Genomic DNA, 27,716 nt, shown 5'->3' with positions numbered 1-27,716 from the left:
TGAAGCTCCTGGGTGAAGTAACTTGCCCAGGGGCAGCCTAGCCAGGACTTTTGAGATGGCTGGGGGTTGAGCTCAGCTTTGAAATCCTGAAGTCAAACCAGTTTAGCTAGTGTGGTGTCGTTTGATGGATATGTAAACTACCTGGTATTGTCACTCTTCTAATAACAGTATACCTCAAACCGAGCAAATACAAACACCCTTTATCTCAGTGCATATCAGTAACTAGTCCCGGTGCTAGGCTGGGCTGTGGGAGAGGCCTGTTTGTGTATTTGTGTTCTGAGGAAAGGCTGCCTATAATTTGGCTTGGCCAACGATTAGAGTTGACTTGGCACGTATAAATGGAGCAGGCAGGCCGGTTGTTCTTTTTAACAATTGGTGTTCATGAAATCTCAGAAGACTGTTGACTCATTCTAGCCTTTGGTGACCGTGACTTGAATGGATTTTCTGCTGTAAATTAACAGTCGTTTACAAGGTTTCAATTTTGCTCTTTAAGGAGGCAGGACCCAGGGCAGGTGAGAAGGGCAGGTGACCCTGGAAAGTGGGTAGATTCCACTTGAGTGGCTTCCTGTAGAGCCTTTGGGATCTGTACTTTCCTTTCCCCTCCTGGAGGGAGCCCCAGTGTTGGGTGAAGGGAAGCCAGAAAGGGGCCTGAGTTTATTGAGCAATGTGTGGGAAGCCAACTTGTGGCTTCCTGAGGGATTAGTTAGTCCCTTAGGAAGGCATATGAAGGCTACCATGTTTTTACTTCTTGACACACAGAAATAATAAACAGACAGGGCTTTATACGTAAAGATATTTCTCCTCGGGAAAATAGAATCGAGACAGGTTCTGCGACTGGAACGGGCCAGGTCCCGGAAGAATGCTTGAAATGGAACTGGGGTCCCAGGTGTTTCAAGGACCTTGGGGTGTATGCAGGGTGCCACTTCCTCCCTTTGTCTACCCCCCTCTTTTTTTTTCTCAACGCTTAGTATCTTGGGTGTGTTTAAAGAAGGTAATTGCACCCAGGTTTAAAATTTATAGCAGCAGTTATTGTAAGAGCTTGGTAATTAAGGTGTAATGTCTCGTTGCATGTTGAGGTCTGCATGGGTGGTGTTCCGCATGTCTGAATGGATGGTGCTTTGGCACTAAGAAATCCACCTTGGCTCGCAGCAGATCTGTTCTGTGAGTCCTGGGGATGCTGTGAACGCAGGAAGAGTTAAATATCTTAACGCATTTGATGGTGGGGTTTATATAAAGAGCAGCTGTGTACATCTGGGATTTCTGGCCATTCCCCAAACAAGGTTCTTAAGGGGAGAATGCCTGGGGTTTGGCTACGTTGTCTCATTTAATCCTCTCAACTGCCGGTGGTGGAAAGAGGGATTCTTTGCCCCCTTTTTATAGGTGAGGAAACTGAGGCTTCAGGGAGGCCAGGAAGTCAGAGCTGGGACTCAAATCCAGCCCTCTGGCTTTCCCACTGGGCACTTTACCTTGCTTGCCACTCACCTTTGCCCTCTAGCCTGAGTTCCCAGCCTGAACATGTGTGCTGTGAATGCAGTGGCTTCTCAAGCTTATGGCAGTCTCCGAGTTGGGTGAAATCACCCTGTGGCTGTGGAGGAACAAAGAGGCAAGGAGGTGAAGAAACGTGTGCCATGAAATGCAACCCTAACCTAATGGAGTTGGCCACTCCCTAGGTTTGCAAGGGTTCTGGAGAAGAAAGCCCTGCCACTAATTGTAGTGTGGGTCTTGGGTGCATTTGGCGAATGGTGGTTAGGCCTGAGCAAACAAGTTTATCAGCTGACCTGTTTAGCGGTTGACTGGTGTTTTATCTGCACACACAATCAAGTGACTGGAGTGCTTGAATTATTCATGCAGTGTCCTGCCCTCTAGACTTGACTGTTCGTGTGATTACATCTGCCTGGAACAAACAGGCTGGATTCTTCATCTTTAAGCTGGGGTGGGGGTGGGGACTGTCTGTACTTTTATATAATAGATGATCTACAGAGCTAGCACCTTGGGAAGTGTGGCAGTCCTCAGCCTGCGTGCGCATACGCTCACACGCACTCCACCATCACCACCACATATTTTTTTAAAAACTCTCCTTTGCTGGCTCTATGGGAAATGCCAATTAGCTGGGAACCTCGAGTCCTGCCAGATGGGCCCGGGTATTGACAGAGGGCAGCTGATGAGGTGCGTCCAGCCCATTTTTATTTTACTGAGAGGTTAAACTCACTGTGGCTGGCTCCTTCTCTGGCTGTTTCTCTGTCTCTCTCTTTTTCCAAGCTGTCAAAATCCCAGAGAAGTAATAAATGGTTTCTCCTCCTACTCTTCTGCCTCCCTCCCTAATTACGGTAAAGCAAAGATTACAGGATCACAGGCCTGGCCCGGGACTTCAAGAGGTCACCCACCTCCACCAAGCCCCCTGCTTTCCGTCCAAATGTCGAGGGTGGTTCAGAGAGGCTGGGGAGGCAGTGATGACTGACTGGCTCATCAGTTGCCATCTTGTTTGTGCAGAGGCTTTCCAGTGTCAGCCACAAATAACAAAGCCAGCTTAGAACCAGGGGCCCCAGAGCGACTGCCATGCGTTGGATTTGAGGCACTGACGCTCTGAGAAGCTGGGTCAGGCAGCCTTTTCACCCACTGTTGGTGAGCACTGATGTTTTGAAAGTGGACTTGAGCCATTTTGATTTTGGGGCAGTGTTGTGCCAACACGATACAGTCACCTTTTTTTCTGTAAACTGAACAACCTTTCCTGTAAGTTTCTTTTTGAATCTTGGAACTGGAAGAGCCCTTTGGGCTCTCATGCAAACTTTTCAAGTTACAGATGAGGAAACGGAGGCCCAGAGAAGGGAAGCTGATGTATCCAGTCATACAGTCCCACGTTAGTGGTAAAGCTGCTACCGCTGCTTCCCTTCCAGCCCAGGACTCTTTTCTGTCAGACTCAAGAAATGAAGAGTGCTCCTTTTCTAATGTACTCTGTGTCTTTAATTACTATTGCTTCTTTCTGCGTTATTATCCAAACAGGCTAAGACTACAAACCTGGCCCCACCAGAGTCCAAAGTGCCCCATTTCGGGTTGTATAATCATATCGCCGAACCCTTATTGTCCACAGTCCTGTTTTGAATTGCCAGCTATTTGCACAACTAATGATTTGATGTGTGTAATAATAATACATAATGCATAACTAGCAATCCCAGAGGAAAGATTCATTGACAGAGAAGGGAGGTACAACCTGTGAACTTTTTACCCTAGCCATGGGGTGCCATAAACACAGAGCTGAGGTGGGAAATGGAAAATCCCCATTTGTCACTCCCCTCCCCTCCCCGCTCTGGATCTTCTCGTCTAAAGGATAAGGGGCTCGGCTGGAAGATCTTGAGGCACACAGAAGTTCTGTGACCACGGTGAAGGTGCAAGGTACAGGTGGCCAGAGGGAGCTACCAGGTGATGAGGTTACAAAAGACTCTGCCAAGGAGTTGAGCCTGTCTTGGTAGGGGAATGTGGGACCACTTGCAAAGTAGAAGGGGTCAAAGGTCCTTAGACTAGGGAAGTGCCTATTTGTGTGGCATCTGAGTTGAACTGTGAAATTTTTTTTTCTTTTTTGCCAGAGTTCTATGCCCTGGTATCCATCTGACTTTTCCTGCCATATTGATCTTCCCTGGAACAGACTGTAATCACGAGTCCTCTCACTGAGGGGGTGCCTGCCTCGCTCAGCTTTGGGGTCTGGGGGCTCCAAGCTCCCTGCATGCTGTCTAGCTAGAGGGAGGCTGCCCAACCCCTCAAGACTGCCTTTGGACCCCTTTTCTCTAGTTGCCAGTGGGAGTGGTAGAGTGGCGGTTTCAGTGCTTTTGGGGTCTTTTCCTTCTTGTGCATTTGTCATTGAAATGACCCTGGGAGATGAGCAAATGACCCCTTGTCCTTACTTTACAAATCAAGGGGTGGGAACCTGGCTCCTAATTCAGGACTCATTCTCTGAACTCTTTTGGACCAGGAGCCCACGGCAGACGGCAGCGTTCTTCCTTTGCTTGAACTCCTCCTTCCCACCTTGCAGAGGAAGGCTCTAGGCTGTTTGTTTCTATTTTGTTGAAGGAGGAGTCCCTCAAGGAATAAATCTCCCTTTGCTTTCTCCGTGGGAGAAAGTCCCTCTATCTCATTGTACAAAATACTGGGACACCAGGGGCAAAAAGGTGACAAAGACCTAACCTCGGCAGTGTTTTCCCCTGTGATCTGGCACTCATTCCTCATCTCATTTTTGTAGGTACGAAAGAAGCCCCTCTGCTGAGGGCTCTATAGCACTTAGTATATAATAGGTGCTCACTAGACATCTTGGTTTTTCTTCAAAATTTCCTCAGGTTATCTGAGAATAGAGTTGCGATTCCCTGAACTCTGAGTAGGAAGTGGGGATTTTAGCTGTGGGCTGGCCGCCTGCTCTGCAGGCTTCCTCCTATGGCCCGGCATCCAGTTTCTTCATCAGTGAAATGAGGGGGTTGGATTCATTCCCAAAGCGGTTATTAGGGGCCTGGGATGTGCTGGGTGTGGGCAGAGGTTGGTTACACAGCCGAATAAGACACCATTCCCTCTGCGGGGGAGTCGGATGTCTAAATAAGTAATTGCAATGCAGTGAGGTAAGTGCTAGTGTGGCCCGAGTGTCACAGGAGGAGCACCCAGCACAGAACAGCTTATTCTTCCTGGGAGGGGAGAGTGGGGTGAGAGCGGACTTCACTGAGGGCTTTACTTGAGGCAAGTCTTAAAGGGAGGGTTTATGAGGCAGAAGTCGGCAGCGGAGGCCCCTCCAGGGTGGCAACAGCTCGTGGCAAGGCAGTGAGATATGTTCTGGAAGCCACACGTCTTTGGAATGATGTGGGGCGGGGACTGCACTTGGGAAGTGAGGCGAGGTGGTGACATTTTGCAGCAGAGTGATCTCCAAGGCCCCTCTGCCCTTGCAGTCGCGGCTCCCAACTCCGTGGCTCCCTCCATCCCTGCATGGCTGGCTCTCCAGGGCTGGCCTGAGTCCATCTGCCGCGGGGTGGGGGCGGGGGCCCGCTCTGGGCCGTCTGTGGCCTGCCCTGCCTGCTTTCCTACCGTAATGCGCTGCTTTGAACTTTATTCCCCAAAGTGGCATTGTCTCCTTTCTCATATTGGTAATTCTGTAATGACTGGTTATGACCCGCCCCCTCCCCCATATTTAATTCTCATCAGCCCAGCTCTCCACTTTGCTATTAATGATAGCAGCCAGCAAAATAGCTTTCAACATGCCATTGACAGTCTGGTTTAAGAGAGCACTTGAAGTAGTGCTAGACAGCTGAAAGCACCCATAATTGTGTACCAGAGTGAGAACTGCGTGCTCAAGGGCCTTGTTTTTATATGCTTAAAGGGACAATATCTTGTTTTCAACAAATGCTCTCTGAGACGCACAGCCAAGATACTTTCTTCCTTTTTTTCCTTTCTTCTTTTGACTTTCTCTTCTCTTTCAAAATACATAGTTTAAAAAAATTCTTTATAAAATAATTGTTCCCTTCAAGTTGGGGTTAAGGAGAAACTTAAGGAAGGGGGAAATGTCCTGCCGCCATGTAAGCGGGGAATATTTGGTGGGTTTGTTGTTTTGAAGCATCGTCCTTTGCAGGCAGCAAACTGTGGGTCAGCCTTGCCCTACTGAGAGTCCTTAGGACCTTGTGTTTCTCGAGGTAATGGGGGAGTCTGAATTCACATCAGCATTGATTTTGAATTCTTTTGTTTGCTAAGGATGTTGCACAATCAGTGGGCTGCGGAGCTGTCACTGTGAATGTTTAGGCAGAGGCCACCTTCTGGGGGAGGGCTGGAGGAGAGGGGTCACCTTGTTGGAGAGTCAGGGCAGGACTGCTAAGGAATTAGATTCTAGGAGGCTGTTCACTGCAGAGTTGATGGCCCAAGAGGCCCATCTGGAAATCAACAGGGTGGGTAGGACAGGGACTTCTATTCTTAAGTAGAGGTTCATACCAGGCTTGGAGGGTTAACCAAGGGGCCCGTCTAGTCCACCCCGAAGATTTTATCTGAGAACAAATACCTTTCTCCCCTTCACACCAGCCGACTTCATTATTGCTTTGAAGATGCAGACCTTTGGAAGAGGTTTCCTTTGCCTCTCTGTCACCAAAGCCTCCCATTGCCAATGTGTCCTGTGAAGGGAGAAGAGAGAAGCAAGTTCCCATCTGTGGGGCCTGAGAGGCCAGAGAAACCCTGTTAGGGCCTGGAGTCCATGTTGTCCTGTTCTCTCTCAGGCTGGCTGCTGTTGGTAAAGGGTAGGAGCATGGATGGGCTTGGCTGGTGTCTTAGGTGGTTCCTTCCATCACCGTGTGAATGATAGGATCCAGTGTTCTGGCTGCTGCCACCACCAAACAATCCCAGGGGAAGTACTTTCCTGAGGACAAACGGTTTGAAAAATTTGATCTTCCAGGTATTATAGATTATAATGAAACCCCTTAGAATTTCTGTAGCACTTGATTGCAAAGCAGATTTGACATTTTCATCTTAGCAGCTAAAATAATGGGTATTTGGGTCCAGGACAGACAGACATAGGATAAAAGCATCAGAGCATACCCTGAAAGCTTGGAATGTGAAGATGGCCTGGGTACTAGAGGGCTATGTTCTCAAATTGGGGTGGGGGAGGTGAGGCCTGTGCTGTGACAGGACTGTGAGTTTCATGAGGGACAGGACCATTTTGTATTTTTCACTAAGGGCCCTGAACCCTGAGCAGTGCTTGGCCCATACTGGATATACAGTGTGCATTTTGTGGGGACTTGAGGAGGGAAGGTAATATTCCAGCTCAGGGTTCTCTCTTACCCTGAAGAGTGTTATGGACTCTTTGGGAAGGACAGAAGCTTTATTAGTTTTCTGACAGAGGCCTGTAGGCTGCAAACGTTGTGATTATAGAAAGAGTTGTAAAGGTGTCATGAATCTTTATTTAAAAGTGTCTTTAATGTATCTTAGGCATCTTTTTCTTTTCATCTCACACTATGGACAGTTTAAGTGCAAAAGGGGAAGAAGGCAGGGTGGGGTGGGAAGAGATAACTGGGAGGGAGAGATGACAAAGCGGAGATGGGGAAGAGACAAGTGCTGAGTGGGTGAATTGGTAAACTCAGCTTGCCAGGCCTTGTCTGTTTGGGCATGGAGTTCCAAGTGTTGTGTGTGGCCTGATCTCATGAGGCTTTTAAGTCTGACTATTGTTCACAGCTCTTCTACTGCTATTTTTGTTTGTTAATTTTGAATGAAAACTACCGCAGGCCAATAGAAGTTGCTTTTTTGTTCGCACTGAAGGCTGATCCTTTCTTCAAATGGAGACTCAAATGCAGAAGAGCTCTTCCCACTAGTGTTTTAGCACTGAGTACCATATGCAATTTGGGTACAGGAGAGGGCTCTCCCTTCCTGGTCAGCCATGAAGACTTGAGGTTTGGACTCCTACATCACCCAGCCAGCTATATGACCAAAAGTTTGGAGGAGGCGACTCTTCACCCACTCCCCAAATCTTTCCCTTGGGCTAGCCCTCAACAGGTCTTTGCTGAGTTTGGATCTGAAACTGATTAATTCTGATAATACTGGCAGGGGCATCCTTTGGAACCAGTGATGCTTTGCGATTTCTGCTGGGGAAAATTAGAAGAGGAAGGCAGTTCAGTGCGGACTAGTGGACAAGGGATGGGAGTCTGTTCTAGCTCTCTGGTGGGGGTGGGGTACAAGAACTTCTATTAACCTTCCTGGCCTCTGTCCAGGGAAAAGTAGGACACTCAGAGGGCTCAGAAGCAGCAGGTGATGCCAGATGGTCTGGAATGAGGGTCTAACTGGTTGGGTGGGATAGAGGAAGGAGGAGCAGGGGAGATAGAGGAAGTGAGCCTGTTGGTACTGATTGGTCAAAATAGGTCTTTAGCTCATCCTTAAACCCTTACTTGCCTATTTTCCTAGAAGGAGGCCCCTTCCTCTGATCTCCATCTCCAGTGAAGAAAGCTAAAGTCCAGTTCTTATTTTGCTTTGCCTAACAGCAGAAGCCCTGGGGAAAGACGGGAAGAATTTCCCGTCTCCCATCCCTCAATTCCTGGGATCTCATACTTTATCCCAGAGAAACGGGGGATCTCCATGAAGCCAGACTTGAAATGGGGGAGAAGCAGCCTGGTTTAGAGCTCGAAAGACCTGCCGCTCCCCCACAGGGTCTTTCTGCTGTTGGCCTGGTTTCAGCCTCCATGTCACCTAGTCCTTGTGTGTGGCACCCACAGGCCCGGCCTGCAGGAACTTGAGAAGTGTCTAGATACCCCTTTCTCTTTGCGTCTTGGGTTTTCTCACTGTTCTGTTACCTAGTTTTTTACCTTACTTCTCAAGAGACCCCTACCCAGCTCTTCCTCACTATCCATTTGCCCAGGGATATTGGGCAAACTCCCTTCTTAAACTCCCGGGACGCTGAATGCCCATTGGGCATTTTCCAGGCCTACTGGGTGATGGGTGGGGTTTTTCTTGCCCAGTGAATTCCGTTTCTCCCTCAGAAGATCACAGGTTCTTGCCAGGTGATCCTGGAGAGTTACGTGTAGAGCACCAGGAGCTGGGAGATTTGTCTCTATGGCTAAGAGGTTGACTTGGGAGTCAGACAAATGTGGGTTTGAGTCCCAGATCAATTCCTGTTGGTGTGTGACTTTGAGCAGACTGACCTCTGTGATCTTCAGTTTGCAGTGGAGATAATAATAACACCTGCCTGTTGGGGCAGTGCTGCCCAGTAGAACTTTCTTCAGTGATGGAAATGCTGTGTGTCTGCACTCTTCAGTAAGGCAGCCACCAGCCACATGTGGCTCGTAAGCACTTGAAATATGGCTACTGTGACTGAGGAACTGAGTTTGACATTTAATTTTAATTAAATTTAGCTAGCCACAGGTGGCTGGTGGCTTCATAAATTGTATAGTTACAGTTATAGGGAGTGCCACGAAGGATGCATATAGCCTGCTTAGCACAATACCTGGCACATGGAAAGGCCGAAGCAAGGTATTCTCACAAAGGAACAGAGTCTCCAAATTGTGAAGACCTCAGACATAGAGGACAAGATCCTTGGTGTTGCATATGTTGTAAGATTTCTCAGAGCCCTTTCCCATATGTGACTTGTTGGCTCTACAATCCTGCAGCATAGGCACCGTGGGCGCCACGCATCAGATAGCAGCACTGACGGTTAAAGAGGTTGAGTAACTTGCTCATTGTTGCACAGCGGACCAGCGGCCAGTTCAGAACTGGAAACCAGGCCTGCTTCCCTCGTGGACCTCAGTGATCTTTATCCACAGACCATATCAAGATGAGGTCTCCTGTGATCTTCCCCCGTGTCCACCCCCAGACCACCGTACTATAGGCATTGATTCCAGTGCTAGGAAGAAACCAGATGAACCCTTGAAGAATTCAATAAAACCTGAGTGTCAGCCACATGTGGATCAGGGATTCCCAACCTGGGTGCTGTTTACATTTGGGGCTGGATACTTTTTCGTGGTGAGGTTGTCCTCTGTGTTTAGGATGTTTAACAGCATTTCTAATCTCTTCCCACTAGTTATCTTTATCAGTGCCCCAGTTTGTGACATCCAGAAATGTCTCTGGGCATTGCCAGAATCCCTTGGGGAAACAATTACTATTGGTTGAGAGGCCTTGATATAGAGGGAAGAAGTCTGGCTCTAACCTGGGAGATCTGCTTACCACCTGGTCTTCCTGTGTGGTCTTCCTGTGTGACAGCTTCTTGCCCACTCTGGGCGTCATTTGCGTCATCTGTAAAATGAGAGGTCAAATGGTGTGACTTGGGAGGAGGTCAGTTTGAGAAGGAGCTTATCATATAAAATAAGTTTCTAAATGACTGATCTTGATTTTCATAGCCTAAGAAATGCCATCACTCCTGCCTTCCTTATTTGGAGAAAGAAGACCCTCTAACCCTTTTTCTTTTAATTTATGGAAGAGGTATGCTCTTTGGTTGTGAATAAGATGGTGGGTAGATAGAATGGGGCTCTGTCTCTGCCCACAGTCAGTCTTTCCTCTTCCCCTCACCTTAGTCTTCCCTCATGCCACTTGGGTTTCCCAAAGAATCCATGCCCTTAAAAAATCCTAGCCAGCATTTCATTTGTAGTGCTGACCTGATGTGGGGAGACCCCCAAAATTTAATGAGCTGTCTCTGCAAGGGTAATGTGACTTTTACAGCCTGTTGAGGGGCAAGGGGAGATTTGCATAATGTTCCAAGGGGGATTAGGTGGCTGGGGGTTGCCATGGCAACCCCACAGGGATGAATTGAGAATTTTTCCTCCTGGCAGGAGTTGGCCAATGGAGTCTGGGAAGGTGGGGGAGGGGGCAGGGGGTTATCTGAGGGGAGGAGGAGGAGAAGGAGAGAGGGAAGGGTGGGGGTGGTGTGCCTGGGATGAATGGGCAGTGTTGGGGGAAGGTGTAATCTGAAAAAGCACTCCCTGTTCTGTCTGTACAAGCAAGCTCTTTGAGAGCCATCTCCCCTCACAAGTAGGGGTGGGAGGCAAGCAGAGTTTAGTGTTTGGGAACCAAGAAATTAAAGTGAACAAATATTTAAAGATTATTGGATCTTGTTAACAGGAAGCCCGGTAGATGGAAACTGAGAGTCTGAGGAATGAAACTCTTAGAGTCCCAAAGCCGAGAGGGACTTGAGCTGTCATATGGGCCCTGTGGTGCCTGCCTCCAAGTCTCTGTTGGGTCTCCATGGAATGCTCCCAAGGGCAGGGCACTCACACAGCACCTAATTCATTTTTGAGAGCTCTGATTATTACACTGGACTCAGATCGGCCTTCTTTATTCAGTGGAAACTGAGGCCCAAGTGCAGGGTGGATCTGGGCTAGGAATACAGGACTCTAGACTGTATGTTGCCACCTCTTTCTGGGATTGGGTTGCCTGGATGCATGCTCACTCAGCCTCACTATCCCCAGTTCCCTTACACCGTAGACCCCTGGAAGAAAAGGGGAGGTGGGATTCCTTTCAGGGAAGTGTGCAGAAGGGTCGTCCCAACCTCAGCAACCCCAGAGTCCCTTGCCGTTGGTTGGTCCTAGCTGGGGAAGAGTGAGTGCGTTTCCTTCTCCCTGCCCTGGATCCTCACTGTCATCCTTACCCGCCTGTGGAGGGCACAGGGGCTGGTGCCCAGAGTGTCCTCACAGGCTGGCCCAGGCCAGCATCCCTGTCCCTCCCCGAGGAGACAGATCCTCAGGGTCACGCTGAGGGGGCTGGGCCTTTCTTGTACCAAGTCCTCCCTGCATAAAGAATTCAGCAGGCTTCCTCGGAGGGCATAAATATTTAATGGCGTTGTAGTTATATATAATTTGATCAATATGTCAGTGCTAAAAGGGCCTTTAAGAAGGCTCACCTATCATTGAGTGATCTGTGATGTGAACCTTCACCAGCCCCTCCAGTAGCGGGAGGGGCTACCTTTCCCAAGGCTACTGCATGGATCATTTGTTGACCCTCCTCCCCTTCTTATATTGTAGCACTGCTTCCTCTCAGAGCCCATGGCGTGCATGGAACAGGGCCTGGGAACCCCATCCCAGCTTTTGTTGGCTGTCCCCCGGCCCCCCATGGATTTCTTCCTCTGTTGATAAAACACCCGCTTGCTTTATTTCAGTGTTCTCTGAGCTCGGCCTAAGGAGAAACTACCTGGCAAGGAATATCCTCTTTTAGTCAAATCATTCAGGGGCTATCCATTTAGTATTGCCTAGGAAATGCAATGGGATATTTTAAGTTAAATGCCCAGACGTGGTGTTCTGAATCTGGGTGATTGGCGCCTGGCTGCTGGGAGGCTGCTGGGAAGGTTGGGGCCAGGGCCACCTCTTTCTGCACAGCCTCCCACCCCAGCCTCTCCCTGCAGCTCTGAGATTTAATTCGAGATGAAGCAGACTGTTTTCAAATCCCAAGGACTCAGTCAGAGAACCAGGTAAAACCTGATTAAAATTTAAGAACCTCAGAGCTGACTGAGACGACACCCCTAAACACACGCATTTTCTAGAGGAGTAACCTGAGGCCCAGAGGCCTGCTGGGATGAAAATCATCACTTCCCCATGGCTTTGCAATGTAATTCACCTTTCAAATGGGCAGGTCCCTTCCTCATCTCATCTTTCACGCACATCCACAAACGGTCTCTAGACTCACAGTACCATGCTCTTTGCATGACACTGCCCTGATTTTCCGAAGAAGAAATCCTCATTTCACAAATGTAACTAAACACCTAGTAGCATGGGATGGCCGCTTGCCTGTCTAACAGACATGGAATTCCTTCCCACTGAATGCAACAACTTGGAGAACCCTGGCCTGGTTGTCTTAGCCTCACCAACCAGTCTTCCCTTGTGAATCACAGAAACTGCACAGTAGGGGCTTGACACTTAGAAATATGATATCATTGTTCTTGCCTAGAGGCTCTTCCGCAGCGAAGCGCAGTTTTGCTGATGGACAAATTTGAATGGCTCGTGCTCTGAAGGCTGGTCCTTGGGACCCAGCCCAGGTCAGCCAGCTGCCCAGCCAGCAGCCAGCATCCAGCATCCATCCACATCTCAAGGTGGCTTGGCTCTTCTCCACTGGTCCTTTGTAAATTCACGTGATGCTCTGTTTTATGGATCTTTATGGAGGAAATTATAAGCTGCACAGCAATTTGGGAATATTTAGGGTTCTAAAACTCTATAAGTTAGCGCTCCTGGATCTTAATACATTATCTAGTTAATCCCTTCATTTTGCAGACGGCAAAATTAATGCCCAGAGAAGGGAAGTGATTTGCCCCAAGCCACACAACTAAATGGGGGCAGAATTGGAGGTAGAGGCCAGCTCATTTCTGTGTGGCACTGGAGCATACCACATTCTTTAAAGGGGCAGCTTTCTCTTCTCCTTGCCCTTATTTGGCTGAGTTTAAAAGGAATTGTGCATTCAGAGTCCACAGGTGCACAGGACAGGGCAGTTTAAAACTAACTAGCAGACAGACCCTCTGGTGGAAGTCACTCTCGACTGTGTGTTGAACACAGTCACCTACATTAAAAATAAGGGCAAGGACTGGCTGGGTGCCGCAAGCCCAGGAGCAGGAGGTTGCTGGGGGGTACAGATCAAGATCAGGCTCCATCTCCCTTAATTTAGTGTCTTGGGTCAAGGGCCAAGGATAGTCCGAAGTAGCAGCAAACGTGAATACTAGACTGTGGTTAGAGAAATAGACTTTTAGAATGCTCAAGTACCCTCGGTTTACAGCAAGATGTTCAGAGGTCCTGCTTTAATGAGGAGATGATCATGCAAATGGGAGCTACTAAGACGCATGGAACAGATTGCTCTTTGGGAAATTACCCTTGCCCCCCACTATCTTGTTTTCTGTCATTTATTTGCCTAACAATCTCGACAGAGATGCAGGGCAGATGTTACTCGCAGCGCCCAGTTGGTAGTGCAGATTCTGAATGTAGCAGGACCTCTGTCCCCATTTCTCTGAACTGCTTCTCTGTCTGTATCTAGTAGATTAGTCCCTTCTGAGGAACAATGTTTTTCCACCAACAAAGCCGCCTGCTTTGAACCATACTTGAAAAGAAACTTTCAAAGGCGGCACCAGCCTCCTTGAACACCTTTTCCAAAGTGCTTTCCAAAGGGAGCCGTCTTCCCACCTCCCACCACCTCTCAGGTTCGCTTCTGAAGACCCGGCTCAAAAGCAGTGGCTTTGTGGGACCGGGATGGAGGGAAGGATGGAGGTCGGCCTCTGGAAACTACAGCCGCCTTATTGATAACAACGGATTGTGCCGAGTTGCCAAAAGGAATTTTCCAACGTATGATCGAGTTCCAGTTTGTGATTTGTGACCTGTCCCAATTGTTGAAGTCACACTTCAACAATTTTTTTTCCCCTTTTTTGGAACTGATGTTTAGAGCTTGTTTGAGTTGGATCCAATGCTGTTTTAACAGCTGTTCTAATCAGAAGTGCTGTCAATTATTAACCTTAATGGTGGTTTTTCTTTTAAAAATATTTCTCTAAGCTCTCTTGAAATGTCAAAATTCGGCTTCTTGGTAAGAAGTCATTTAGTGAAGTCACTTAATGGCTGGGCATCAGTTTCCCCATCTGAAAAGTGGAGATGTTGACAAGCGCCTTCTCTGTGGGGTTATTGTGGATGCACACATGGCAAGTTGGGTGGGCGATGTCAGCGGCCATTACTGTTGTTAGGAGGGCTTCTGTTAAGCCAGCTTTTCCTTTCCAGGAACTTCCCCTCCCCCAAGCGCCACCCTCCAAAAAATAAACATGTCTTAAAAATGTTGAGCAAACAGCTTTCCTGTTCATGCTTTGACTCTGCAGAGTACACACAGCCCATTCTCAGGGTAGGGCAGCCTTTGTAGAGATGGGGGAGGACCAATCCCTGCTTCTACTTTGTGGGGAGACCCCAAGAGGGTACTAGGAGATGATGGCACAGTGACAGCTGGGAGGGATGGGATGTGCTTGCTTCACACCCCTTTCCCAAGGGAGGGGCTGGGTTTATGTTAGGACAACTTTTACCATGAACCAGGAGGTTCTCCCAACGTAAACCCAGCCCCTCCCCTCTGTCTGCCTCAACCCTACAGAGTCCTGTCTTGTGACGTGCCAAAGGCCTTCCTGCCATGCAGAGAGGCCTCTCTTCATGGAACGTGGGCCTCAGGAAACACAGCCTGAACGCCACTACCCCAGGCTCGTGGAAGGTTCTGAATCTGTGTGGCGTTGTTGTGATAGCCCTCAGTTGATGCTTGCTTGTGGTGCTGGGAGGCAGGAACTACTTTAGAAGGGTGGAGGGGTGAGAATGAGAGAGAACTTGGCCTGAGCCACCCAGCTGTGGTCACCTGGTGGCCCAGATGGCTACATAAATCCTGGGAGACCCCTTGGCCTCATAACCAGAGTGAGCTGGGCTCCAGACCAGCCCTATGGGAAGATCCTGCCTGTGGGAAGCCTTTGGCCATGTGTTTGCTGAAGGGTGTGGGGAAGGGCAAGGTCAGCTACTTTTCTTTTTTGCCAACTCCCAAGACCCTGACCCTTGGCCTGTTTGCCAGTGGAAGGAGGCCACAGTCAGAACCTTTTTATAATCACCCTGCCCTCCCAGAGACTGTGAAAGTTAATAGTTGCTGAGGAGGCCAGAGTGACTGGGGATGTTCTGAACTTGCCCCCTGCCTTCCTGGCCATGGGGAGGGGCAGTGGCCAGAGACCCATCTAGGTGGCTTGCGATTGGCCTGGCTTGGAGGTGCCGCTCCACACCATTGGTGAAGGGCTTGGGCCACTGGCTACCCACCAGCCAGTTGTATGTCAACACTCCATCCACCACGGCCCCTCCCACGGATGCTGCCCACGCTGGGGCAGGCCCAGATCCACAGCCAGGGGTCACTGCAATATGAAGTCTCAATAAATGCGTAGATGCCAGTGATACTATTCGTTGGGCCAAACATTTATGGAGCACTTACTGTGTGCCAGGCACTGCTCTATCATTGTTTGAGATAACGGGCCTTGGACCTGTGAGCTTCCTGAACAGTCAGGTTGGTTTCTTTTGTTTACTTTTGTTTGCTTTTTATTTTTACATATCTTTCTATTCTTATTTGGCATGTGAACTCAAAGGTGAGCGAACTTGTTACTCTGTGCAGGTTTGGAGTGAGGTGCAGCCTATGCTTGTTTCTAGAACTCCTGCCCTATCCAACCCGGACTTTTTTGCTTCATTGAACCCCATTCCTACTATCAGTTGATTTAGGTGGGGAAAAAATAAGCAGAGTGAGGAAGGACTCTGTTTGGGAGAGTTCTTCCCACTTAACTAGATTAATAATTTATATAATGATTATTTAGTAATCCTCCTGGGTTCCTTAGAGTATGAATGACGGGTGTCTAGGAGGCGGAGAAGCCAGGGATGCTGTTAAAAGCCCTACAGTGCACAGAACAGCTCTACACAGCAGTGAATTATCTAACCTCAGATGTCAATAGCATGGCGTTTGAGGAAGCCTGATGTATGGTGTCCTGGCTAGAGTGCCCCACACATGTGTCAATGTGAAGTCCCAGTGGGTCTGAGCTGGGCAGTTCGGAAGTGGGGGCCGTTGTTGACACAGTTGGCCTGGGATGTGAGTGACAGTCCTTCATCACAGGAATTGTCTCTCCCCAAATGCCAACAGTGGTGCCGGCTGGGAAACACTGACTCTGTTCCTGAGGAGCTGGAGTGTTCCAGGCAGAAAGCTGACAGCAGTGATTCCTGATCCTCTCCCCACCAGGATCCCCCACTGTAGCGGACAGGCTCTGTAGGTTGGCGAGCCCTGCCACCATGGCTGGCAGCCCAGCACGCAGGCCTGCAAAAGCCCATAAGGCTCTTTAGTTGATGGCTTGCCTTTCCACAAACCAGAGATGTCCTCTTTAGTGGCCGAGGGTGGAGGGGGTGGAGGGTGTTAGCCCCAGGAATTCTCCTGAAGTCCAGGGTCTATTTGTGCGCCTTCAGATTGTTTTTATTTTAAGTGCACAAGGATTTCTCATCCAGAATCATTTGACATGCAGATACTCACAGATTTTTAAAGGCTGTTGTCATGGTTTTGTCTCTGAAAGATTGCTATGTGCTGATGAGAGCTTTGAAGCCAGCTTTGGGACCTTAGTCCTGGCCGGCTCAGGATTCAGAATGAGATAAGAAAAGCAATTCTGAGAGTCATCTGTCAGTGGTTCTAGGCCTTTCTATCTGGACTCAGTTAACCCTTATAGCACCACTCTTGATCTGAGATCTAAAGTTTACATAGGATGCTGGTGGAAACTGTTGACTTTCTAAATGCAGTCTTTTCTGGGGTGTTGGGAGATGAGGCAGAGAATTGATCTGCGTTTCTAAGATTGACTTCTGTGAGGGATTAGGGATCTAATGAATTACGTCTCTGAGCAGCTTCTTAGACAAGGCAATGCTGTATCCTAAAAAATGAAGTGTTGGCCGGGTGCGGTGGCTCATGCCTGTAGTCCCAGCACTTTGGGAGGCCAAGGTGGGCAGATCACTTGAGCCCAGGAGTTTGAAACCAGCCTGGACAACATGGCAAAACCCAGTCTCTACAAAAATACAAAAATTAGCTGGGCATGGCGGTGCACCTGTAGTCCCAGATATTTGGGAGGCTGAGGTGAGAGAATCACTTGAGCCCAGGAAGTCGAGGCCGCAGTGAGCCAAAAGCGTACCACTGCACACCAGCCTGGGTGACAGTGAGACCGTGTTTCACTGGAAAAAAAAAAAAAAAAAAGAAGGTTTAATGGTAGGATTTTAGGCTGGTAGCATATATATGGGGTATGGATTGATCTTGGTGAGGGAGAGGCTAGTCCCAGGGAACCCTTTGCCACATAGGACCACTTATCAGCTCTGTCCCATTTGTCTCAGAGCTCGTGTCCTGTTGGCACTGGGCACCAGCGGGCAGAGCAGTTCCTCTCTCACTAAACTGTGTTTCACTCTTATAATGGATTTTGCTGGGTTGTTGGGGGTGATTTTTATTTCATTTTGCTTTAATTAGGGATTCCATCCAGAGGATGCAAACTATATTCTGATCCAGACATATATACCACCTCTGATGGAAATTGGAGCTCCCCAAAATGTAGGCAGCCTGGCTGTGAGGGAGTTGAAAGAGATTGCTTCATGCTGTGGATTTAGCTAGAGCCTCCTGGCAGGAGGCAGACTGAGGGCAGAAAGGATGGAGCCCCGTGGAGAGGGGCTGTGGTTTGGGGGGGAGTTTGCATTTCCACTTGTCTGTGACATTTCAGTGACTTAATTTATTTGCCTGAGCTTCATGTGGTCTCCTTGCCTTTGCAGACGGAGATTGCGAAGAGACTGAATACAATTTTAGCACAGATCATGCCTTTCCTGTCACAAGAGGTAAGACCTTCTTTTATTATTTCTTCCTTTTCTTTCCAAATCAGCCCAGTGGCTGGTGGGGTCTCACTGGAGCCTGAGCCCCAGCCCTAGCCCCAGCCTCAGCCCCTGTCCATTCATACTGACTGAGCTGACAACCTGGAGATTTCCAGAGCCTTCTCCGGCCAGTCTGAAGGCAGGGGGCCGTATCAGAGAGACCATTTGCTCCTTCTTCTGATAGAATTGTTTCTCTACCATTGCCTGAGTCCAGAGATGGGGGTTCTGGCGTGCGACCTAACCATCAGTGGGCAGTGGGTGCCTCTTTCCCATCCAAACTAGCATCCCCAGCCCAAAGGGGACCTTAGTTCCTGGTACAGAGTGTCCTTGCTGGGAGCATGACCAGGTGGTCATGCCACCTTCTAAGCCTGCCTTCCAAGGGACCTCCATTTGGGACAGCGGCTGGACCAGTGCCTGATTTGAGATAAATGCCTCCAAAGAAGTCCCCTGGTGCCGACCAGACAGATGGGCCGACTTTAGCAGGCTCTGTTTCTGTCCCGATTTCACTCCAGCCAGGGCAGGCCCTGCCCTCTACTCCCACTCAGTGGCTGGGACCATGTCAGCTCCATCACGGACTCCTGGGTCTTGGACACAGAGTGGTGACCAATAAATGATTGAATTAATATGTAAGAATCAGATACGACAATGCCCTCAGAGCTTGCAGCCCAGTAGGGGAGAAAGCTGTGTATGTGGCTGGTACTACCTCAAGGCCAAAGGGAATTAATGCAACCACTTTTTAAAATAGACTTTATTTTTTTAAGAGCAGTTTTAGCTTCACAGAGATTTCCCATATCCTCCCCAACTATCAACATCCTCACCAGAGTAGTACATTTGTTGAAACTGATGAATCTACATTGACACATCATCACTCAAAGTCCGTGGTTTAAGTTAGGGTTTATTTTACCACTTTTTCTTTCTTTATCTGTTTATCTGGAAACATACTTTGTTTTCTCTCTATTTAAACAGATACGGGGAAGGTATATGTAGATACACTTTTTCCCCAAATCCTTTGAGTGTAAATTGCAGATATTCTGACAATTCACCACTAAAACTATAACTGCATCTCCTAAAAACAGGGATACCGTCCTTCATGATTACAGTATTGTTACCGTGTTTAGAAAACTAATAATCATCCTGTAATACCATCTGATATCCAGCTCATACGCAAATTGCATGAAAAAATTTGTGTGTGTATGATTGACTAATAGCCATCTTTTGGCATGCGTCTTTATTTTAGAACTTAAAAAGAAGTTTCAATTACAAAACTAATACATGCTCATTGACAAAGGTCTAAAAGAGAAAGGAAAATCGCCTGTCACCCTCCCCGCTGCTTGTGTCCTATGCCTGTTCAGTGGGGCTCCTCTGTCTGCTCTGGGCCTCTCCGAGAGTCCCTGCCAGTGCTGCACAGTCCGTCACCTCCTCTGTCCAGGAGAGTGGCTGCATCTAACGCACACCCTCTTCCCTCCAGCACCAGCAGCAGGTGGCGCAGGCAGTGGAACGCGCCAAGCAGGTCACCATGACGGAGCTGAACGCCATCATCGGGGTACGTGGACTCCCCAATCTGCCTCTTACCGTGTGTATAGCCCTTTTATTCCTCTCATTTATCATAACCAGAGATTGACCCTGACCTTAGCTGGCCTCAAAGAATGGCAGCCCCAGGGCTCCGGCTTCTACAAACACCCCAAGGGCTTGGACCCCTGTGGGACTGTTTCCCTATTGACTCCCAGTTGCCTCCTAGGCCTCAAACTAAAGGGGAGCCAGGCATGCCTCAAATCCACCTCTTCAGCCATCTGCCTCATCTTCCACTGGCTTTTGGTGTCCTTGCCATTGAGGAGGGTGGGGGCCTAGGGTCACCTTCAAGGCCAGGCCAACTGGCCAGTACCTGGCCACCTCCTCACACTTACCCCGGTGCCTGTCTGCCTCCTCCCTGGCAGAAGTCTGCCCTTCTTTGGCCGCTGGGATCAGAACAGTCTCTGCTGTACTGTTGATGTGCATCGTGCTGTGGAATTTGGGTTTACGTCTTGCTGTCCCATGTGCGAAGCTGCCTGGCTGAGCATTCATCACGTACGCTTGTGAACTCCAGCTGGGGAGCCTAGACCAGTTTTCCTGACTTTCTAGAAGTCCCATCTCCCCTTTACACAGGAAGACATACCCAAGAGTGCTCTGTGAGGCCCACTTCCGGATTGGCCCCTTAGTGGAAAGGGGAAGCTAGGTCTACCTGGCTTGTATCTTTAATGCATTTCTTAGGTTCAAGTGGCATCTTTCTCCTACTTGCTGCTTTGGTGTGAGGCTAGTGACATTTAAGATAAGCACCTGAGGAAGAAGAGTCTTTTAAGTGTGACTTTGGGCAAGGCTCTTACCCTTGGGGTGTACCTGTCCACCTTTCATCTCTAAAATGAAGCGGGTGGACGGGATCACTGCTTCCCAGTCCACGGAGGAGCTTCTGGACAGTACAGATTCAGGGGCACTTGCACCAGAGGTCTTTTCCATAGGTCTGGTGATCGGACTGGAAATCTGTGTTCCTAATGATTTTTAAATCATTCTAAAGTGTAGTTAGGCTTGGGAAGCAGTAGACTGATTCAACTCTAACATTCTGGGAACCTGGTTGGTCTTCTTTCCTCTTTCTGTTCTTATGGGAAGTCACTATTTCAAGGTGGAACTAAGGCCCCAGAATTTTCCTCTGCTTGATGGGATACATGATAACTCTTGACTTTTCTGCCTGGGGCAGAAACCTGGAGGTCTGTGTTTTAGTCATAGTTGTTCCCCCATGTGACCTTTGGCAAGTCCCTTCTCTTCCTTGGGCCTCAGTTCCTGTATCTGTAAAGGGAGAATGTACACCGGCTCATCTCTTTGGGCACTCCTGACTCCTACCAGGAATGCTGGGAGGCTGGAATCACAGAATGACACTTACGGGCACCGACCCCTCCATCACGCTGTCAGGACCCGTGATGGTTGCAGAGTCCTTTGGTGAAGGTAGCCCAGTGGGTTTGCCCTTCTGGGCTGAGCCCATAGGGACACTTCTCATTGCTGCTTGGGCGGGTGGGGGTTGCAAGCACTGGCCTGGTTTGAATCCTGGCCTACTGTGTGGAATGGGCAGAGAGGAATCTTAAAACTGGAACGTGAAGAAGTGTTCAGTGCTGGAAGGCAGCACCCCAAGAGGAGAAATCATGATATTTTAATGTTTGAAGTATCATCAGAGATCATCTAGCCCAGGAATCGTCAACCTTGACACTGTTGAAATTTGGGGCCAGATCATTCTTTGCCATCCTGTGCATTGTAGGATGGTCAGCAGCATCCTTGGCCTGTAGCCACTAGATATCAATAACACCCCCGACACTTGTGACACCCCAGAACATCTCTAGATGTTGCCAAATATTTGTAGGAGGCAAAATAGCCCTTGGTTAAGAACCTCTGATCTAGCTCAATGCCCTGGTTTTACCGAGAGGGGTGGTGATTATGATGTTTAGGAGCAAAGCCAGGCCAGAGGCCCAGGTGGCTGACTCGCAGCCCATGACTCTTCCCCTGACTCTGGTGCAGCCCTGGAGGGTGGCTTGTGTCATCTGTCTCAGTGACCAGCTCTCAGCTTGGTGGTTCTTCTGCTAGTGGTAGCAGGGGACTGCAGGAGTAGGACATACCTTGTGAATTCTGTTTTCTGACACTTCTCTTCCAGCTCCTCACCCCTATCCTGTTTCCAACTATCTCCTTGAGGTTTCCAGGCCAACTCCTCCTACCCTGCAGTGGCCACAGCAGGGTCCCCTCTCCCCCTCTGCCTCCCTCCCTCTTTGGGATTAAAATCCTTTTTTTTTTTTTGAGACGGAGTCTTGCTCTGTCGCCCAGGCTGGAGTGCAGTGGCCGGATCTCAGCTCACTGCAAGCTCCGCCTCCCGGGTTTACGCCATTCTCCTGCCTCAGCCTCCCAAGTAGCTGGGACTACAGGCGCTCGCCACCTCGCCCAGCTAGGTTTTTGTATTTCTTAGTAGAGACGGGGTTTCACCGTGTTAGCCAGGATGGTCTCGATCTCCTGACCTCATGATCTGCCTGTCTCGGCCTCCCAAAGTGCTGGGATTAAAATCCTGTTATGAAAATAATTTTTTTTTAAGTTTTAAGAAAGGAGTAAAATTGGGAGAGAAGCACTGCTTGGATTAGCTGTACTTCCTTTAAGTAGTATTTAGGAAGCTACAAGTTAGGTCGAGGCAGCTCGAGGCAGACATTGGAATTCAATTAAAGCCAACGAGTGGGGCCTGTGACCCCCATTTTCAAGGTAATTGCTTCTCCAGCTCTGAGTGAATGCAGCCATCACCCTGTCATTAAGCAGGCAGCCGTCTAATCGCTGCGCCTGACAGAGCCTCACAAGGCAGGAATTACGGACAGCCGAGGCGTGCTCGCGCTGGGGAGCCGTGCTTGACTGCACTCCAGCGAAGGAGGCTGCTAATCTAGTCAGGGCGTTCTTTATCTCCTCCTCGAGGAGAGCAGAGAGCGAGCCTGCAGCTGAGCTGCCTCTGGGAAGCGAGGTGAAGAAGGATAACAGGGGATGCAGAGCCACCGGCTGAGCAAAAGGGCAGGCGTCCTGGCCCCAGCAGGAAAGGGCAGGAGAAAGAGGGTCTCAGGAGGCTCTTGGCAGCTTCCAGTGGCTACCCCCACTGCACTGTTGGATTTGCTGCTCCGGAAGGAGACCCTGGTCTTGGACTTAGAGGAGGGCTTTGGGCAAGTCGCTTTGTTCCTCCAAGCCTCCGTTTTTCCATCTGCCCTACTTGTTTAGTGGCTTTCTTGCTCGTGGAGTTGAAAGATTCTGAGGTCGTGGCTCAGCTCAACTCAAAGAGAGTATCAGAGGCCTCTGGCATGGGCTGGGAGGTATCCAGTGGCATATTTATCATGAGGATTAGAGTATTCCTGGGGTCTTCCTTCCTGGTGAGAAAGGGCAGGATCCAAGGTCAGGATGGTGTGTGTGAAAAGGGGAAGGAAAAACAGATACAGGGAACTGGGTTCTCGAGCCAAGCCTACCCACTCCCTGCTGGACCACAGGGAACTCAGGTGTCCACCAAGGGAAGAGAGGAAGAAGACTGTCTGTCTTCTAGCTGGGGCCTGGCGAGACTTGGTTACAGTAGCCCTGTTTCTTTTACATGCTTCTTGGATAAAATTAACAGGAGGGGCTTTAGAAGGACAAGATTCCTGAGCACGAGGAGGGAAATTTGACCCTTGGTCAGCAACTTGCAGAAGGCAACATCTGTCTTTCCCAGGCAGATTTAAGACCCTGTGAGCTGATGTATCACCCATTTCTGGAACCTTCTTTTTAAAATTGCTGTATCATGGCTCAAGGTCTTGGGACTGGAAAGTGGAGGAGGTCTCGTCTGCTTACGCACTGACAATTTGGTCTTCATTCCCTTGGAAATTAATAGTAGGGGAGATGTCACAGAGCATTGACTTGATTTTTTTTTTTTTTAAGTGGGAGGGAGGGGAGGAAGAGAGAGGTTGTAGCTTGTCACAGAATACACAGGATATTTTGAAGCCATACCTAAGGTTCTTGCATTCGCTCCAAGATGTGGATGAGCTGCATTCAATTGACTGAATTTTGTATGAGAGAAAGGATGGCCAAGAGAATGTGCCTTAGGATCCGTCTTTCAGCCAGGCAGCTGTGGTGGAGGGGGGTAACGCCGAGTTTGAGTCTGGGCTCTGGTTGCTGCTGGCTTCATGAAGCTGTTCAGCCTCTCGAGCCCGTTCGCCATCTCTGAAGTGGGGATCATAAGGGTTGTTGTGAGCACTAAAAGCTATTACCAACCCCAGAAGCTCAATGCGCACGGAGCTATGGTGCCCACTGAGTGATGTGAAAGAGAAGGAGCAGTTGGGGGCCTGGAGCTGTTCTCGCTGTCCTTGGAGAGCAGAAGTGTTCATTCTATGCAGTCAGGACTCCGTCTTTGCCTCCTCTGGTGGGAGCCCTTGGTGTGTCTTGGCTCTGGAAATGCTTAGACAGCTTCACTAACTAAGTTCAACCCAAATTGTGAACCTGAGAAACACAGCATTAAGTTACCTAGCGAAGGCCTAAGGCGTGATGTGCGTAATCCAGTTACACGTACTCTGCAAGCAAGATCTTCCCTTCAGCCTCTCCTGGAAGTGACCGCACCTTCTGAGCCAGGCCACAGGCGCTTATCACTTTTGTGGAGTACATGTTCGTTGTCCTGTTTATGCTCTGGCAGGAAATGTTCAAGGAGGGAAAAGTGAATGCCCATGCATGGGCTTGGTTCCAGGCTCCTAGCCCCTCTTTGGGGTTAGGGGTGCAAGAGGGAATTATTGACTTCCTTTCATATTGTGGATGGAGAAGTTCCCATATTGGAAGGAATGGTATAAGCTGGAGACAGGCATTCTCTGATGGTGGAATTGATTCCATTTCTCTGCCATGGGGAAAGCTACCCAGTTGCAAACAGTATCAGCCTCCCACTCAGACATCACTGTGTTTGAGCACATTGTGCTCTGAAGCCAACAGACGTGTTGCAGGGGATAGGAATACAGCCTGAGGACAGCTGTGCCCGCCTGCCTGCGGAGGTGCTGAGCTGTGATAGGGACAGGGGTCAGGTGGGGCGTTGCCCGCTGGCCCCCAGACCTGTCAGGGAAAAATCTTCGTTTCACTTTCTGTTGTACCCAAGATTGTTGTTAGCAGACCCTCCATCTGACAAGCCCTGGCATCTGCTCTCGCACTGAGGAAGGAGCCTTGGAGTTTGGCTCTCCTGCCCCTGCTTCCCAGAGTCTGCTGGGCCGGTCCTCGCTGTGCCTTCAAACCACCCCAAGGAGACCTCGAGGGAGTTTCTGGCTCTTTGCAGCAGGTTGCTCTTGCACTCGGAAATGAGGAACGCTTCAGTTTGCATGGGAGATTCTTTTTCTCTTTTGCAAAGAGGACGCTCTTACCTGACAACACTAAGGCAGAAAACCAGCCTCTCAGCCTCGGAAGCTTAACAGCTTTGAAAGCCACTGCCTGCCAAACAGCCGCTGCTGCCTCTGTTCCAAGTTTCTGACGTTGGTTCTCTGGTTCATGTTTTGGGCAAGCAGGACACCTCATGACCCCATTGATGCTTCCTGTCCCAACTAACTGTTCTGGCTGCATCTAACTGGCCTTGGAGGGAAGGCGTGGAGCTGAGAGGCGGTTGGCACCTGTGGACATCATTTCTCAGCCTCTTCATACACCTTTTCCAAAATATTCACTAATTTACTTAGAAGGCATGTACTAAGCAAATATGCTAGGCACTGTTAGAGGTGCTAGGATGGAGAAGACACAGTTTCTGTTTCTGGAACTCACAGGTTGCCAAGCAGTGCACAAAGGCAAAAGAAACAGTTTTCACCTGGGGTCTGTCCATTTGCTAAGACTGAGCACCTACTCCGCTTTTACCTGTAGTTACACATGTGATCCTTGCACGACACAGAGAGGTCGGCTGACTTGTCCAAGGACTCATAGCTGATAAAGGATAGAGCTGGAAGTCCGCCTTATTCTGCCTGGCTCCATTGTCTGAGCCGTTAGAGCTTGTAGAACAGAGAAATCCATTCTAACCTGAGGTGGGAGGGCATCCAGAGGAGACAGCCTTTGAACTGGGCAAAGCTGAGCCTAGAGGGTTGGGTAGGAGAAGAGACCTTTCCTGGTAAGATAAGAGTCAGGGTGCGTGGAGCTATTCAACTCCATCTTTCCTTGGGTACAAATGTTCAATGCACATTTTCTCTAGAAACAGACTTGTTCGTGAAAGGAGTTAGCTGTGTCTACAGGCAGCAAAGCTACTTCTTTGAAGCCTTCCTTCCCCTCCTCTTCCTTGTCTCTTCCTCGAGGGATCTTATTGGCTCTGCACTATAAAATGCGGCTTAAATACCTCAGCCCTTGCTTTCTGGGATTTTACTAAATAGTTACCACCAGCAGAATTAACAGGCCTACTAACAATTGGTCTAAACAAAGGGGCCCTACTGGAGACTCACTTTAAAACCAGGTATCCAGATAAAGTTGTATTGTCCAACCACACCAGGGAATACTAGGTAGCCATTAAAAAGGTCAAGAAAATTTCTTCAAAACATTCCTAAATTAAAATCAAGCTGTATAGCGGTATGGTTCACAAGAGTTCATTTCTATAAAAATACATTTGAAATGTGTAGATTTTCATAAATAAAAACCTAGGCAGATTTAATAGTAGAATCTTCCAAGGGTAGGATTGAAGGGTAATTAAAAAAACTTTTTAACGTCTACTTGTTTTTAGTATTTTCTTAAAATGAGCATGTATTAGTTTTGTAATGAGATATAAAAAATTACATTTTCTTAAAAAAGAAAAAGTGGAGGAGCTCAGAGCAAGCTCCCATCCTAGAGGAGCTGGAGTTTCTTAGCTGGGAGGGGTTGGATCTCCGCATTGGACTCTGTGATGCTGGCTCCAGCGGCCCCATAGCTTTGTGTCAGCCATAGTGTCTCAGTGCAGATGTGGGGTCGGACCACCCTGGGACAGTGCACGTGAACTGCCTAGCAGCAGAAGTCACAGAAGTGCTCTGACAGCTTTGAGCGACGGCTGCAGTGCCCGCCTTTCACCCAGAACTGACAAAGGGAGCCCTCTGGGGCCAGGAGAGCCATGGCTACTGTGGCTGCCATTAACTTTGGGATGAGGCCAGGTGGCAGTTTGCAGCTTAGCTGGGGGAGAGTGGGGCCCTTTATCCATCACCTGAAATACTTACTGCCTCCTCCTGCCGGAGCCGTGGGCCTTCGCTGTGTTCTGTTATCTGTTCACAGTTGCCAGAAAACCATCTCATATGGACAGGCGAGCTCCCTTAGTAAGGCGTGAGATCTGGAAGCTTCTCAGATCTATTCTGTATGGCACTCTCCGCCAACCCCTCTTGCTTTGGGGATCTTGTTAGGAACGAACATTCTTAGGGTGAGGGGTGGTGGTTGACAGATTTACTAGTGGTGGGATTTGGCCAATTACTAGCTACCTACTCCAGCCCCCTAAGCATCTATTAAATGGGCACAACCCCTCCCTTGCCAGGTGGTTGGAAGGTGCCCAGGCATTCATTCAGGCATCCAGTAAGTGTTAGTTTTCTTCTCTTGCACAAGTTGAGAAGAAAGATGTGTGCATAGGTGAATACCAGCATACCTAACTTCCCTTGCAGTAGTGGAGAAGAAGTTGGGTGTGGCAAAGGGAGAGGAAAGAGAAGCCCCTGAGGCTAGTGTTGAGTAGGGAAGCTGGGCCTCTGGAGCCAGGGCAGCCGAATCCTTGACTGGGGAGGAGACAGAGAGAATTGCATTGTTGTTGTTGGTAATACTGACTTGCTGCATGGCAAGTTTTTAGAAGGGTTCAGGAATCCATTTTAAACTCATTGTAAATATTAGCTGCTGCCATGAGGCTTAGTAGCTGTGTGCCGTGAGCTGCTGCAAACATTATCTTACAATAATCCTCTGGGGTCTGCTGCTTTCCCCTTTTACAGATGAGGAAATTTGAGGTCCAAGACTTGAGGTAACCTGCCCCAGGCCACACAGCTAGGAAGTGCCAGACCTGGGATTCCAATCCTGGTCTGTCTAGTTCCAAAGCCTCCACTCTTCCAGTTACCCCGTTCTCCACTGATGTCCGGTGACGTTAGCTCTCATTCCACTGGCCTCCAGCTCATCTGGCTCTGGGGCCTTTGCTGTGATGACCTGTCCTGCCCCTGCTCTGTAAGGCAGGCTTGGAGTTCCTAAGAAATAAGGAGCCTTCCCCAGAGTCCAGCCTCAGGGTGGGAGCTGCCGGCAGCTAATGCTGAAGGCATGTATGCATGAGCAAACACTGCCAGGGCTGCGAGCTTAAAAATGGATCCCTCTCTACTCAGAGGGAACCCCGTGACTCTGTGGTTTTTTGATGCATGCATTATTTATCTCAGGCTTGGAAACAAACATTGAGAAATTCTTCCTGAAACT

General features: G+C 49.1%; 2 protein-coding genes across 17 annotated transcripts in view; one reads left to right on the top strand and one right to left on the bottom strand.

Moving 5' to 3' along the window:
• Positions 1-27,716, bottom strand: part of LOC126958166 (40S ribosomal protein SA-like) — a 900,761-nt gene that overhangs the window by 314,073 nt on the left and 558,972 nt on the right. The window lies entirely within an intron of this gene.
• TLE3 (TLE family member 3, transcriptional corepressor) overlaps positions 1-27,716 on the top strand; it is a 50,345-nt gene that overhangs the window by 4,101 nt on the left and 18,528 nt on the right. For 9 of the 16 annotated variants that reach the window (XM_050796295.1, XM_050796287.1, XM_050796296.1 and 6 more), the window contains 2 exons: positions 17,724-17,786; positions 19,288-19,362. In XM_050796295.1, coding sequence (XP_050652252.1) covers positions 17,724-17,786; positions 19,288-19,362 — 138 coding nt within the window. Of the gene's footprint in view, positions 1-17,723; positions 17,787-19,287; positions 19,393-27,716 lie in introns of all 16 variants that reach the window. The other 7 variants (XM_050796283.1, XM_050796291.1, XM_050796288.1 and 4 more) reach the window with 1 other exon arrangement.

This window comes from Macaca thibetana, chromosome 7 (genome assembly GCF_024542745.1).
Source record: "Macaca thibetana thibetana isolate TM-01 chromosome 7, ASM2454274v1, whole genome shotgun sequence".
In the NCBI taxonomy this organism is placed as follows: domain Eukaryota; kingdom Metazoa; phylum Chordata; class Mammalia; order Primates; family Cercopithecidae; genus Macaca; species Macaca thibetana.
Note: the sequence above shows the minus strand (reverse complement) of the source record. Positions and strands in the feature narration are given on the sequence as shown.